We start from the raw sequence: 15,345 nt of genomic DNA on the forward strand, positions 1-15,345 counted from the left end.
CAGTTCGATGTGTACTCGAGTGGATCTTTGTTATGGACATTTTGTTCACTTATTCGGTTTTGGTATCTTCTTTCTTCAGCCCGCGCATTTGATTGGTTAAGTGTGCTTTGGGTAAATAGCTGTACTGGCACACATACATGTGGTTTATGCCGAGTCTTTGAATTTGGTACCCGCGGAAGACAAGAGGAGAATGAGAAGTTAAAATCTGTCTATAAATAAAGTGTGAGCAGAAAGTTTGGCGTGGAAAATTTGTGTTGTGATTTGTTATTCTAAATGTATTCTTTCAAAATTTATCATGATATATACTCACATCTTTATCCCTACCAAATTGCCATAATTGCTCCCGCACCCTTCCCATGTTAGGCCTTTACTATTTAATAGCCTACTAATCAACAAAAGCACCAATAACCTCTTTTATTTGGAAAAAAAAAAAAAGGAATCACTCCCATCTATAAGCCTAATAAAATTTTCAATAATCATCAACAAATTATTCTTTTTCTTTTACTAACATTTTTTAATATGCACACGCATAATGTGTGCCTTTTCATTTAATTATATACACACACACATATATATATATGTGTGTGTGTGTGTGTATCACATAATATAATATAATTATATATAATATTAAATTGATAATATGATATTTTTTATGATAAGATAATATAATTTTACTTAACGATAATTTTATTATATTAATGTGAAAAATGTTTTGAAGGATTTTTTCTAATACGAAAGATGGAGAAATGGACTCATAAGATCATTCCAAACTTATTTCTGGTGGGCCATGCCTCTGGGCTTCATGGCACGAAAAACCCCTTTTAGTCCACCGGCTTGGGGCGGCTAGCCAGACGTGGCAAAATCGCCGCCCTGCCAAAACCAACACCATCCCCGACCGAATTAGTTAAATTGAATGGGCGGGCGGATGGCTTTTCTCCGTTATCCTCTTTTGGTAATAGAAGGGTAGGGAAATCAAGAAGAAGACTTAAAAGGAAAAAAGTGGTGGCACAGACACAGGATGGCGAGGAATCCAGGCCGTCTGTTGGCATCAATCATCATCCAGCAGTCGAATCCTAAATTGGGCATACGGTGGCCCTACGCCGTGTCCGAGTTCAACTCACCCACTCGACTCATTCACTCCTCCACTCCCTACCACCACCTATCCCAACCTCAACAACATCAAAACCATCCGACCAAGCACCAAGAAGAAGAAGCTCCGGCATCAGGGACTCAGCAAAAGCTTCAGAACCAAAACGACAAAGACAACGATCAGGTTGATGACGATGATGAGGTGGACGTGAATAAAGAGACCGGTGAGGTTGGAGGTCCCCGAGGTCCCGAGCCCACCCGCTATGGCGATTGGGAACGAAAAGGTCGCTGCTCCGACTTTTGAGCCTTTTTCCCTTTTTTTTTTTTTTTGCCCTTTTAATCTGGAATGGCTGTCTTGAATATTCCTTTTTCCTGTTCTTTTTTTTTTTAATTTTTTTTTAAAAAATTTTCCCCATCCTGTTTGTGTTGTAGGCGTCTGAATAAAGAATATAAGATGTTATTGATATGGAATCCTGTTTTATGACCTGTGTGAACACCTCCTGTTATTTATTTATTTATTTTTGAATCTTTCTTCGTGATGCTATATACGGCCTTAATTGAAATCAGCAACCTTGCAATAGACCTGAGATTTTCAATCAAGATCAAAACATACATGCTCTTTAATCGGTGTTTTTGAGATATGTATTCGAGTGTGATAATCTGGTAATGAGAAATTGTCGCATTGAATTGGTCATATTGAATTTTTCTTAGTCAAATTTTCTCTTGTTTGTTGATAACGAGTCTAATACAAAATAAAATAATTGGTCTTGCTTGAGCAGTTTTTTGTCGGGGGGTAAACAGGTTGTTTAAACTTTAAAGTGGAGGAGAAAGGATTTATCGTTCTAGATAACTGTTATTGTTCAGCCGGAGAGATTGACTGGTTACATTTTTTTCCCCCTTTTGCCTGTTTGTTCTTGACCACGAATTAGAATCAAGGACCATTAATCTGATCTGGTAGCTTTAACTTTGATCAACCAAAATCTTTTCTGGTCTGACAGGAATAGCCTTGGAAATTTGGTACAGCTTTAGATTTTTGTTTCATGTTTTGAGTCCGTAAAAGCAGGTAAGGAGGGAATTACTGCAGAGTTGTTTCGTTTCTGTAAACCGTCCCCCGGAATAAAAAAAAAGCCAAATGTTTTACTGATTGTTTTTACTTTGATTTCCACTGAGTTTGGAATAGAATTTTCTATGTTATTCATATTCCTGGTTTTGGGACTTGGACTCTCTCTATATCTCTCTCTCTCTTTGAGCCACTCGTCTTAGGGAAAATTCTGGATCACATTCTTAGGGAAAATTCTGAGCGTGCTGATCAGTGAAAGACTGAAAGTAGAAGATTCATGCACCAGTTGAAATCTGCCTGCGGGTTGTTTACAAGAGAAAAAAAAAAGAGACATCTGCAGAGTTAGGGAAAGCAACTCATTTATGTCCGCTTTAAAACTGTCAAATTGGGGGCCGATCAGTTAATATAAATCGGGACAGTGACACATCCATTACATTCATGGTTCAAAGTCGCGGTCGCGACTCAGACTGTTCCACATTGGTGTCGGCATATCGATCGCGGGAGACGCAAATTTTTAAGATATTTAATATTCTAAAAATTGTAAAAAATATGATACACAAAAATAATTTAAAAATAATAAAATTTTGAGTTGACTCGGGGTGACTCGATCGTTTTTATCTGTTTCGGAGACGTTTCGGACGATTCATTATCTCGAAATTATCTCGTTCCGATATAAGATCGGAAAGCTCCGTTCCAGTGATGACTCGACCAAGTCGTCTCAGTCTCGGCCCTCGGCGAGTCTTTGAACCATGATTACATTAGGCATCAAGAGGACATGGGCTTCCTTGCCCTTATGCTGCATTCCGCAATCAGTGTGGCATTGTCAATTAATTAACCAATTATAACTGGCATTTGAATTATTATCGTTAGGAAAAAAAATTAATTAATTGACTCAGAAACTTGAGATATAATAATGCACAGCACAGCCAATCAAAGGTTTGAAAATCTCAATCCTTCGGCCTCCGCAGACTAGTAGTGGACCCGGGTCTTCTGCCTGCCACAATCAATACCTACAACTACTGCATTCGTATTCGTCTACGAAACCAATTCAAATAATTTATAGATAGATAGATGTTCAACTAGAAGGGAAAATTTTATACTGAGCAGCAGCCTTGCTTGAAACTTGGGAAGTTTCCCCAATGGATGATATGCAGCAAAAACTTATTGCTCTGCTTCTCATTTCAGCGTCAAGCTTGATTGTCCTAGTCGTCTCATCCCCAGAAATCTGCACCGTCTCAGCATGTTACCCCAACGAACCTACGATTCGATTCCCGTTCCGGCTGCAGAGCGTCCAACCAAAGGAGTGCGGCTACCCAGGCTTCGACTTAACCTGCGACAGCACCATTCTGATTACATCTCTCCAGCTCCAAAATGTAAATGCATCACCACCTCAGAGATTCAGCGTCCAAGCCATAGACTATGCCTCCCAAGAAATATGGCTAAATGATCCCGGCGACTGCCTTCCTCAGCGTCTTTTAAATTTGAATCTTTCGGGTTCTCCTTTCACGGCCGTCTCCCATCAAGATTTTACCTTGTTTAATTGCTCCATCCATCACAGACTTCACAACTTCAATCCTATAGCTTGTCTTGGTGGTTCTGGCTACAATATTGTTGCTACGTCTTCAGAGAGGGCTTCCAGGATCCTAGCTTCTTCGTGCAGCGTCGTATCAACCATTCCCGTCCCAGTTCAGTTGCCGTATTATGAGGAGGTTTGGTCCTCGGATCTCAGCGAAGACATCAGACTCACTTGGGATTCACCCCAATGCGGCAAATGCGAGTCAAGGGGGGGAAGATGCGGGCTCAAGAGCAATTCCACTGATCACATCGAATGCATAACTCAACATGGTAACTTCTTCTTAATCATCAGCCTTTCTGTTAATTAGTCCCATTATGTAAAATACATCAGCATCATGTACCTACTACCATAAGCCCAGTCGATTAACATACTAATGGCCAGTCCTCAACACACACACACACACGTAAGGCTCGATACGTAGCTGTAGCGTTTGGCCAACTTCTGATTTAATCTCAACCAAAAAAAAAAAATCCAGCAATATCTGACTGATTAGGTCTAATTTTGTAGTCACCTTAGAGATTGGTAGCGGGTTTGTTGGGAATTATTCGTGATGTACCAGCCGCCGGAGTCATCCTGGCCTTCAAAGTCAAAAGAAACTGTCAAGTGGCTTTAGATATCATCCATTGACTCAATTTAGTAGGATAATAGTTTGGCAAAAATTTGGATAGGCCCTTGCTCGTAGATTACTAATTTACTAGATCGTGTGAGTCAAAATTTGTCACACTATTTTATCTACTCAAGATGTAGCGAAATTTGTACCAACGTACACGGTAAACTCAGAAGGTTTACCCGAGTTTTTGCCTAATAGTTTCAATTCGAATTTACAATTTCGTGCCATAACTGATGGTTCAACAACTTAAGTCGAGTTAAGACTAAAGAAGGGCCGAGCAAAAGGATTAGACGCAAATCCGAATGTGATACGTTCCGAAGACAGGTCAAAGACCAGGCTATTTTCTTTTCTTTTTTTTTTGGGGGGGGGGGGGGGGGTGGGGGCCTTCATTCAACGTCGGCTAATTCTGCGTTGACACGAAATAGATAGCCTCCCCACAGTCTCACTCATAAACTTCAAAGCAGTTGATGCTTTTAAACACCGGCATCATTTTGGATTACTATAAAATCTCTGTGATGCATGCATGATGAAACGTGAACAATATATAATAATCAGTTTCGACGCTTTTTCTAGCTGATTTGCTTCTTGTTGTTGACTTTAATCTTCTTATTCATACACTAGCTTCTTTTCTTAAATCTTTTTTTTTTCCTCATGATTTGAAGATCAAGATAATGATGATGCTTGCGTTTCTAGTTTCTACTAGTATTTTTCTACTTTGGGATGGCGTTTGGTTGGGGCGTAACTTGAGCCTAATCCACTCGAGGTGGGTTGTTTGATTATTTGATTCAGTTGACTTTGAAATTATTGCACCGAGCGGGCTGTTTGATTTTGACAATAGGCGACAAATTAAAGATGCCGTCGCCTATTTAGAATCTAGAAAGCATGATAAAGAATGAATCCATGTAGGAGGAAAAGCATGGTAAAGAAAGGATCTAATAAAACTCTGGATTGCGTTTTGTGTATTTACTTGTCTCACCGTAGAATGTAGAATGACTCGTTTTTAAGTAAAGACAAATTTGCGTACTAAAATGCATGGTTGAACTCATTCTACTTGGAAAATGATATCAGCACTAAAATATATAAAAGGGGGAAGGGGAATAGCTACAGTGCAGTCATGGGCCGGTTTCGATGGTAATTCTGATGACTTCGTAGGGTGTCTTGGTCTTTCCATCAACAAAATCCCCCCAATCACACAACAAAATCCATAACCCCAACACAGGCTACCCTGCGCTTGGCGCAGGGCCCAAAAACTAGTATATATATATATCTCTAGCACTCCATCCCCTTCTATGCTTTTAGAGGGAGGATGGAAGTGTTGGATACTTTATTAGGAGTGCCAATAACATATCCTTTATATAATAGCACTATATATAGTTTGGATTTAAAATTATGTACTCACATGGCTATATGCTTCCTTTTTTTTTCATATATATATATATATATATATACATATAAGTAGAAGGTTTTGAACCCAAAACGTTCTACTTATAATTCCTCTCATCTTTACTATCCAACCCAACCTTCCTCCTTCTCTGTTTAATGCTTAATACTGCATTGTTTTTTTCTTCGGTAGAATAAATACCACTGCTAATGAATATGCATTAAAAATTTTCAAACTTGCAGCAGGGCTTCCGAGAGGCGCTCGGTATGCCATCAGCGTGGGAGCAGGAGTGCCCACACTTTTGTTCGTCATAGGGCTCGTCTGCTTCGTTTGCGGAAGATTCAAGGCCTGCCGCAGACAGCCCTACCCAGTCATTGAGTTCTCCTCCGCCGTGGCACATCAGCCCACTTTATTATCCGGCCTGGATGGGGCCATCATAGAATCCTATCCAAAAACAGTACTGGGTGAGAGCAGACGCCTTCCCAAGCCCAATGATACTGTTTGCCCAATCTGCTTGAGCGATTACAAGCCCAAGGACACGCTCAGGACCATTCCTGCTTGTCAGCATTGCTTCCATGCAGATTGCATTGATGAATGGCTTCGGTTGAACGCTGCCTGTCCCGTTTGCCGGAATAATCCAAAGCAGTCACCGCCGGCGCTCGAACCAGCTCCGGCTCCAGCTTCTGATAATAATGTTTGATGAATTATGATCCTTCAGATCTGCATATATCACATGCCAAGGATTGTTGAACACGATGAGACAAAAATGATCGACTCTGGATTTGATGGAAAAGTTTTGGTTTAATAGTTAAAGTTAAATTCACAATAATTAGAGATTCTAAATTTAAATCCCTTCTCATCTTTTTTAAATCCCATCCCTCCCTTTAGACATGGCCACTATTCCATCGGTTCCAGTTTAAAACCGACAATTCTAGTCATTCTAAAATGTGGAGCCTAATCCAACTCTTATAAGAATGGTCACGGTTCTTTTTGGTCTAGTTTCGGTTTTGATTTTATGTCGATTATGGTTTAGTTTTTTCGATTACGGTTCCATTTCTTTTAATTATGTTTAAATACTTGTTGTTATAAAATTGATTTTAAGAAAATATGAAAATGAATGTAGAAAAAAAAAAGAACTTTATTATATTATTATGTGCAAGGGAAAAAATGATGCAAATTTTATATTAAAAAAAAATCTCATTGTTGATTAATTTGAATTGATTTTATATTTAGATTAGCTACGGGGTTTAGACATACCAATGGGATGGAACACTGAATTGTTGGGCCATTAATGAGGCTGTTAGTATTGGATGCTGACTTTTGATATTGAAATCAAATTTGGCCTAATAAATTTAGATAACAACTACTTTTTTAGATGGTTTGAATCGATCCAAAATCACCGACTTTGGTTCCTATTCATATTTGGTGAATCTGAACTTGAACCTTTAGTTGCGATTATTGTTCTAATTTCAGGTTCAAAATTTCGATTTTGACGCCAATTCAACAAACCATCGATCCGATTTTACTCCGATTTTCTATTCAAATTTGGACTGTAGCAGCCCCTATCTCCTCTAACTTTCAACACTTTCATAGAAAATTAGAAATCACTCTCTTTTGATAGCACGCAGAGTGGTATTTTTAGATTGCTTGCAGAGTTCCTTCGCCAAAAATCTATGCTTGCGCTCTTTGTGCTTATTGCCCCCGTTGACACTAAAATATGTTCATGAATATCATCTTTTTTTTTTTTTATATGGCGAATTAAAAAAGCCTCACCAACTAGTTATAATTATTCATTCCAAGACAACCCACGACAATACAGGATGGCGTCTTAATTAACTGCATAATCTTTATGAAAAACTGGCTACCATTATTGGGCTTTGCCTATGATAAAATCTGAAGATGAAATCTATATGTTCATCAAAAGATGATATGTTTCTGCAGATTTCAGTGGTAAGAATTGACAATTTCTGGACAGTTCCCAATGATTCTTACAAATTCGGGTGAATAAATCCACAGATTGAGCGTTTAGAGTAAGAAGCCAAGGATGAATTTGATGTGTGCTATTGCGAATATAAGTACACTTCTCCTATCATTGCACTACTAAACGATTAATAGTGTACGAAGATCTAATAATTGCCTTCACTTGCTTCAGAAATGCCATCTCCCTCCCAGTCCCCGCTCAAAAAGCCGTCATCAGTCTTTCCATTTTTTGAGGAAGCAAAAAGGGTTCGGCGGCAGGATGGGCAAGTTTTCTCCTTCAAGCATTTGAATCACAACTTTCATGGAAGGCCGGTCAGCAGGATACCACTGAATGCACCAGAGTCCCACGATTGCTAATTTCTTGAATATGTTAATTTCTTGGATAGCAATGTTTTCTCCTTTCTCCAGTTGATTATACATCCATTCTGGATAATAGATTTGGCTGCTATCATCTGCCCCATCGCGGAAATTCTTCCTTCCTCCAACCATGTCAAGCAACAACATGCCAGAACTATAGACATCAGATTTGTAAGATACATTACCGTAGTTTCTAGAGAATACCTCTGGTGCAATATAGCCTATGGTCCCTCGGGCTGCGGTCATGAACACTACGCTTTGCTCCTTAGAACATAATTTGGCCAGGCCAAAATCAGCAACTTTAGGACTGAAATTCTGATCTAGCAAGATATTATGAGGTTTAATGTCAAAGTGAAGGATTCTTTGATTACATCCCTGGTGAAGATAATCGAGCCCTTTGGCTATGCCAATGGCAATTTGTTCCAGCTTTTCCCAACTTAGTAGCTGCTTTCCGCGAGATATGAACTTCTCAAGGGAATCCTTCGGCAAAAACTCGTACACAAGCGCCCGTGTATAGCCATCTGCACAAAATCCAACCAAGCGGACCACATTTATATGGTGGATTCTCCCAATTGTACCTGCTTCATTGATGAATTCTTCGCCATTCCCCTTAAAATTGCTGAGGACCTTAACAGCAACCAGAAAATCATCGGAGAGCTTGCCTTTGTACACTGTTCCATAACCTCAATTTCTCCTTAAATTGATCTGTTTTTTTCTTTATATCAGCATAGTAGAATCTTATAGGTCTCAGGGCTTTGTAATTCTCCAGAAATTTCTCGAACTTTTCCTGCTCCTCTCTCTTTCTTTTTTTCAATATTAAAATGACACACAACAGAAGGAGAACTATGAATACAACAGCCACACCTGCTATAATCGCTCTTTTGTTGGATGAACCTGCAGCATGATACCCAATATGTTGGTCAAACAATTCTATTTATGGCAATGGCGTCCAAGAAGTACTAGTGCTTTCATTTCATACTGAACAATTATATGAAGCACTACCTAATTCTACTTAAATTGGTGACGAATACGTATCTTAATCTGTACAACGACATATGGAAAAGTATGACGAAGATAAGTACCGTCTCCAGGCTGTCTAGGAATGTCAACACATTCTGTTTCATTGTTTGCGCCGTTGATCTTTAATCTGCAATGCTTTCCGTTCGCCTCACAATTTGCACGTGATGGTTTGGACCAATTAAGAAGAGCGTAATTGTAAGTCTGATTATATTGCTCTTGCCCGGTAAAAACAGCCGATGGAACATAAGAAATACTGTACATCTTTGCACAAGATGACAGGGGGAAGTCGGAAATACCAAAGCCAGAATCCAAGTATCGGACTTGGAAATCAGGGGTACTAAGGCAAGGGATGGGCCATCCATTTCTGGAATCACTCCCATTGTTGGCAGAAGTAGAACAGTTGAATAAGCTGAAGCCACCACCAGCACTGAACACAGTAACGACCCCAAATGGAGAGGCAGGTGAATTCACGTGAGGAAGCTGTCTGGGGAGGCAATCAGGAACGTTCATTCTATCACTGCTCAACACCTGGGATTTGTAATCAATGTCATTGATCCCAAGTTTAACGCGTAAAGGGATCACTATATTATTGGTTGAAGCTGTTACTGGGTACTGGAGCTCCATCTCTGTGGTGTTGCTGGGGGAGCAAGTCAGTGCAAAGCCCGGATAGCCGCAACGATCCGTCTGATGTCCCTTTAGCCAGAAGGGGAAACGGATTTCAGGGCCGTTGCCGCACCTGGCGGGCAAGCAATCATCTTGGCCTGCTGCAATTTCTGCTCTTGCAAGGAATGATAAGCAAATGAAGCCGAAGACCAGCATGGCCATGGCCTTACGAAAAACTTCCTCTCTGTCCTTCTACTTATTTCAAACTCTTTTTTTTGGGGGGGGGGGGGGGGGGGTGGTGGGTGTGTTTTACCCTTAAATTCTTTACCAATTCAGAATTGAAGGTAATGAATTCTTTACCCTTAATCTCTGGATTCAGATTTTGGAGTTGATATCTGTTGATGAAGTATTGTTCCAGCAATAAGTAATTTCTTGGATCTGGAAATGCAATTGGCTTCGGTAAATTAGTAGCAGAAGGTGGACACTGGAAGCAAACGAACGCGCGTAGAACAATTCCACGTACCTTTGTACGTCTTGCTTTGAAAGTATAGATCGCCCATCATTTGACGCTTTGACCATTCAAAATTATCATATCCATTGGGTCAGCCAGACCCTTTCTTTGGAGTTTGAACTTTGGAGGACTGCCGAAGGCCACAACTTGCATGATCTAGCTGCCCTGCCCTCCGCCTGCAACTTGATGCCTAATTGCCCACAAGCTAACAAGCCTTTGACACAGTATTATTTGAAATATTATCTGAAATAATTATTATAGTACTTTTTATGATATAATGAATATGAGATAAAAATATGGTTGAAAATGTAAAAAGTTAGATTAAAAAAATGTGTTTATGATGCAAGCAAAAATATTATTTGAGATAATTTGCTATCCAAACACTCCCACGTGTTTCGAATGGTAGATTATTTTTCCTTAAAAAAAAAAAGGGTAGATTATTTAGGATGATTATTTAAAAATAATTCTGTAGCACTTCTTTTTTTTTTAAAATATGATGTATATAAAATGAAAGATAGTTTAAAAATGTGTTGATCAAACAAATAAATTTTTGAAAATAATATACTATCCAATTAATAATTTTCTGTGAAGAGGACGTACATGGTTAATTAGGACATAAAAAGGAGAAGGATTCTTCAACTTTCCATGCATAAACTAGTGCTAACAAGTCATCTATAGTCTCATGTTGGCTATCACTTTCGTTTTAAATAGAAACAAGACATAAGTTAAATTGGTGAGATGCTTAATGAATTGAGCAGTCAACATTCCTAAATTTGCCTATACTTCATCAATCATCGTGAGCGGTTAGCCCCCACAGTGCCATATCTGGTAAGAAATTTGGACAGTGTATTATTTGAAATATTATTTAGAATAATTACTGTAGCATTTTTTGTGATGTGATGTATGTGAGATAAAAAGTAATTGGAAATTGTAGTGGGGCCCAGGCGCACATCGGCCCGGTCCGCTAACACATCAGTCCGGCCCACGAGCTCGGACAGGAGGAGCTGTGCCGGAGTGTCAGGTCAGCTCGCAGGTCCATACGGGCGCCGCCTTTCAGGCAGATGAGCCTGATGGGCTGCGGAATCCGTGTTTCCAGGTCTGTGTCATGGAGCCCTAGGAACCATTCCTCTCCAATAAGGACTCCTTGTCCTACCATGAAACTACTACTGGAGACTCTATAAATACCGCACGAAGGGGAAACACAAGGTACGCTACTCATAGTGCAAACTCTACTCTTCTACTTGCGAATCTATTCTGACTTGATCGTCGGAGTTGCTACAGGGGACCTAGCCCCGCAGCTCGCTCACGCGCAGGTCGAACGCCCCACCAGCTCGTTCCCCAGGCACCAGGCCAATTCGGACCTCTACTTCGGCAGTCGCATCAGAAATATAAAAAGATAGGTTAAAAAATGTGTTTATAATGCAAGCGAAATATTATTTGAGATAATTTTGGTATCCAAACACTCCCTATAATTTGATAATCTAAAGGGAAATTTTATAATTTGATAATCTAAAGGGAAATTTTATAATCCGTCAAAGCATATAAAGCAGCAGTTATCGATGACCGACGCAAGAAAGGTAAGCCAAGTTGGTCAAACTTGCGCGTTTTCCCAGCCCCGCAATGCAACTGCCACTTGAAACAGAGAATTGATCATTCCACCATCTGTAGAGTAGAGTAGTGATTCTACTAGAGCTCCTATCCATTACCCAATCCATGGCTATATAAAAAACTTCCATGTCAAAACTTCCTCCCTCCATTTCCAGACGTACTAGGCCCATAAAGATATGTCAAAGCTGCAAATCCTCTGCATCTCTTTTCTGCTCTTGTTTTGCTGCCTCATAATCAAAGCCCAGAGCACTAGTAATAAGAATTCCGATCATGGCTGTGTTCCATCCTCCTGCGGGAACATAAAAAACATAGCCTACCCCTTCCGTTTAAAAGGTGATCCCAAGAATTGTGGTGACCCGGACTTCGAACTCGACTGCCAGAACAATCGCACCATTCTAACCTTGAATTCCAAGAAATTCCATGTCCAGGCCATCACTTACGATAACTTCACAATCAGAGCAGTTGACCCGGGTGTAGACAACAATGATTCCTGCTCTTTCCCCACTTATGCATCCATCCGATACGATGATCTTCCAACCCTCGTGTACAACAAATTCTTTGATTACAACATCCCCGTGGCTTACATCAACTGTCTGAAACCCGTAAATGCTTCCCGATACCTGGACAATACTGCCTGCAGAAATGGGAGCGCCGCTGCCGGTAGTAGTAGTTCCGCATTTTCCAACTCTTCCAGGGTCCACAGTTACATTGCCGTTGGGGAAGATTTGAAGGTATCGGATTTGGAGGAGTCTTGTGGGGTTGAGATGTTCACCAGGGTCTCATCCCGTGGACCCATGAAGGATATCACGACTTCTTTGGCAAGCGTTCATGAGTTGTTGGCTTATGGGTTTGAGCTCTCGTGGTTCAGGGTGTTATGTCAAGAATGTGAATCCACTCATGGGTCTTGCAGTCTCCAAGATAACACTGTTACTTGTCGCCATTATTGCCCTGAAGACGTACCACTTTCACAACTTGGTTTTCGCTGTAAGTACGATTCGTATATTTCCCCTAATTTTCTTAATTGGTTTCCGGATGATATAGGTGTTTGATAGTACTTTTTACTACTACTCCACTCTACTCTGCCTGCAGTCTGAACTCTGAACCTCAGGTAGGTTGAATATTTTGGGAAAATGATCTTTTTTTGGTAAACTGCTTTACCGCTGCGATAATTCTCTTTCTGAGAAGGATTGGTTCATTGGTTTCGTACTCTTACAGTTGTTTCAGATTCTGATAATCCATTTCAGTCTAGATTAATGACTAATAATCTATTCAGAACATATGAAACAGCTTAGACAGTGGGTGCTAAAAGAGCCTCTAATTAGTATAGTATTTAGCTGACTGAAAACATTAAGCCTAATTCAGAAAAATAGTGAGAGATGGATTGAACTCAAATATTGGTTTTGAGCTCAAGAGTGACTATGAAACGAGTAAAGTTTGGGTCTGTCTTATCTTTTTCAATTTTATTGCAAAAACAGAACTTCTGTAATCCCATAGTTGCTCAAATGGTTGGCTCTATTCCATTATGTTCCTCGGACTCGGCTACCAAGTCCTGTCGACACGGCTACTCTAGTGGAAATTGAAGAGTCGGTCACAGGTATGGTAGGGCAAAGTGAACAGTCTGAGTAACATAGCTATTCCATAAGATGCTGGCCTCATTATGTTGCTAAAGCTTTTGAAGTCGTATGCTTGGCTTAGTTGTCTAGCTTTTTCTTTTTTTTTTTAGGGTTAGTACTTATTAGCAGTATTTATGAAATTCTAGGCTTCCTCATTCTGCTAAAGCTTACTCGTTGACAATGCAGGTCAGTTCGAGTTCTGGGGTGGTATTATTGCACTCATTTCGGCCATTGCTTTAGGTAAAAACTTGATCCCCATATACATGACATCTAGCTAGTTTTCCTCTGATAATGACGTGTATAAAGGCAGAGAGGAGTTAAAAATCGAATTGTTCCAAAATGTGGAACTCTTTGTATTCCTCAAGAACAATATAACAGCCATTACCATTTTTCTCAATATCTTCTCCCTCCAAATTTATGCAGGAGGACTTGTGGGACTGCGATTTTTATGTGGCATTACGTGCTTAATAGCATTAGTGGTGTATAAATGGAGAAGACGACACTTATCAGCTGATGAAACCATTGAAGAGTTTCTGCAAAGCCAAACTGGCCTTGCACCGATTAAGTACAGTTACTCTGAGATCAAGAAGATGACAGAGAACTTTAGGGAGAAGCTGGGCGAAGGAGCCTGTGGATCTGTATATAAAGGGAAACTTCGTAGTGGGCCTTTTGTTGCAGTGAAGATAATAGAAAACTCCATCACTAGTGAGCTAGAATTTGTGAGTGAAGTTGCTACAATTGGTAGGATTCACCATGTAAATGTGGTGCAGCTCGTTGGTTTCTGCACTGAAGGATTAAAACGTGCTTTAATATATGACTTCATGCCGAATGGCTCTCTTGACAAATACATTTTCCCAAGGGGACAGTCTGTTTCCTTGAGCTGTGAGAAGCTGTTTGAAATTGCTCTTGGGGTGGCTCGTGGGATTGACTATCTACATCGAGGTTGTGACATGAGGATCCTACACTTTGATATCAAACCCCACAACATTCTTCTGGATGAGAATTTTAATCCCAAAATATCTGATTTTGGGCTTGCTCAATTATGTCCAACCAATGAAAGCTTTATATCCCTCCCAGCTGCAAGAGGAACAATGGGATACATAGCTCCGGAGTTGTTCTATAAAAACATTGGAGGGGTCTCGTATAAGGCTGATGTGTATAGCTACGGAATGCTGTTGATGGAGATGGCAAGCAGGAGGGAAAATAGAAATCCAGGTGCTGAGCATGTCAGTCAGATTTACTTCCCTTCTTGGGCTTATGACCATCTTCATGCTGGAAAGGACATAGATATGGGATGTGCTACTGCAGAAGAAAGGAAGCTGGTGAAGAAGATGATTCTGGTGGCTTTGTGGTGCATACAGATGAAGCCAGCTGATCGACCGCCTATGAACAAACTCGTTGAGATGCTTGAAGGAGATGCTAATCTCGTGCATATGCCTCCAAAACCTTTCCTAGCTCCACGCGAGATGGCTGAGGAATATGGGACAAATACAAGTGGAGGATCATCATCTTTGGTACTATCTATCCATTGAGACCACAGATTATGCTGCTAGTTAGCACATTCAGATGGGGAAAATTACTTTTAGGCAAGCCTAAATAGTTTTTATTTGTTTATTCTTTGGACTGGAAATCTGCAAGGTGAAGCTTGAAATCTTTTTCTTAAATTCTGTGAGTAAATCTTTTGTTTCTTTGGGTGGAACTCCGTAAGTTGAAGCCATCGCTGTTGTTATTTTGGTTGAATTCTTCAATCAAATTCAAGCTTGGTAAATGATACTCCTGCACATCCACTTTTCCATTTGCCTGATCTCATATGTAAAGTTGGAGCTTTCAAACACGTTTTCTTCTCCCTCTCTTTTGTATTTGAAGATCCCATTGGGACTATAAATATGTGGAGTTCAGATCACATGCAATTGAATGTTGAATCAGATAGTAGCAAA

The 15,345-nt window shown here is 40.1% G+C and overlaps 3 protein-coding genes and 1 pseudogene across 4 annotated transcripts; 3 read left to right on the forward strand and 1 right to left on the reverse strand.

Moving 5' to 3' along the window:
* Positions 1-861: 861 nt before the first annotated feature.
* Positions 862-1,575, forward strand: LOC113762501 (succinate dehydrogenase assembly factor 4, mitochondrial). Its single transcript, XM_027305972.1, has one exon. It carries the CDS (start codon positions 1,019-1,021, stop codon positions 1,391-1,393), a length of 375 nt encoding a protein of 124 aa, XP_027161773.1. The 5' UTR covers positions 862-1,018; the 3' UTR covers positions 1,394-1,575.
* A 1,649-nt stretch (positions 1,576-3,224) lies between these two features.
* On the forward strand, positions 3,225-6,714 carry LOC113762305 (putative RING-H2 finger protein ATL21A). Of its 2 annotated transcripts, none has more exons than XM_027305692.1 (2): positions 3,225-3,994; positions 5,959-6,714. In XM_027305692.1, the coding sequence occupies exons 1-2, from the start codon at positions 3,289-3,291 to the stop codon at positions 6,414-6,416; spliced, it is 1,164 nt and encodes a 387-aa protein (XP_027161493.1). In that variant the 5' UTR covers positions 3,225-3,288; the 3' UTR covers positions 6,417-6,714. The 2 variants fall into 2 exon arrangements, with proteins under 2 accessions (XP_027161493.1, XP_027161494.1); XM_027305693.1 differs by having other exon boundaries at positions 5,962-6,714.
* A 1,195-nt stretch (positions 6,715-7,909) lies between these two features.
* On the reverse strand, positions 7,910-9,898 carry LOC113762318 (annotated as a pseudogene).
* Positions 9,899-11,930: 2,032 nt separating this feature from the next.
* On the forward strand, positions 11,931-15,137 carry LOC113760634 (rust resistance kinase Lr10-like). The gene is made up of 3 exons (XM_027303289.1): positions 11,931-12,779; positions 13,595-13,648; positions 13,832-15,137. Exons 1-3 carry the CDS (start codon positions 11,972-11,974, stop codon positions 14,938-14,940), a joined length of 1,971 nt encoding a protein of 656 aa, XP_027159090.1. The 5' UTR covers positions 11,931-11,971; the 3' UTR covers positions 14,941-15,137.
* The last annotated feature ends 208 nt before the right edge of the window (positions 15,138-15,345 follow it).

The sequence above is a fragment of the Coffea eugenioides genome, chromosome 2, assembly GCF_003713205.1.
Source record: "Coffea eugenioides isolate CCC68of chromosome 2, Ceug_1.0, whole genome shotgun sequence".
Lineage (NCBI taxonomy): Eukaryota > Viridiplantae > Streptophyta > Magnoliopsida > Gentianales > Rubiaceae > Coffea > Coffea eugenioides.

Excerpts from the sequence above, each read along its gene's own strand:
- LOC113762501 (XM_027305972.1), top strand. The coding sequence starts at position 1,019 with ATGGCGAGGAATCCAGGCCGTCTGTTGGCATCAATCATCATCCAGCAG.
- LOC113762305 (XM_027305692.1), top strand. The coding sequence starts at position 3,289 with ATGGATGATATGCAGCAAAAACTTATTGCTCTGCTTCTCATTTCAGCG. Across the intron at positions 3,995-5,958 it reads CGAATGCATAACTCAACATG|CAGGGCTTCCGAGAGGCGCT; the intron begins GTAACTTCTTCT and ends TCAAACTTGCAG.
- LOC113760634 (XM_027303289.1), top strand. The coding sequence starts at position 11,972 with ATGTCAAAGCTGCAAATCCTCTGCATCTCTTTTCTGCTCTTGTTTTGC. Across the intron at positions 12,780-13,594 it reads TTCACAACTTGGTTTTCGCT|GTCAGTTCGAGTTCTGGGGT; the intron begins GTAAGTACGATT and ends TTGACAATGCAG. Across the intron at positions 13,649-13,831 it reads CATTTCGGCCATTGCTTTAG|GAGGACTTGTGGGACTGCGA; the intron begins GTAAAAACTTGA and ends AAATTTATGCAG.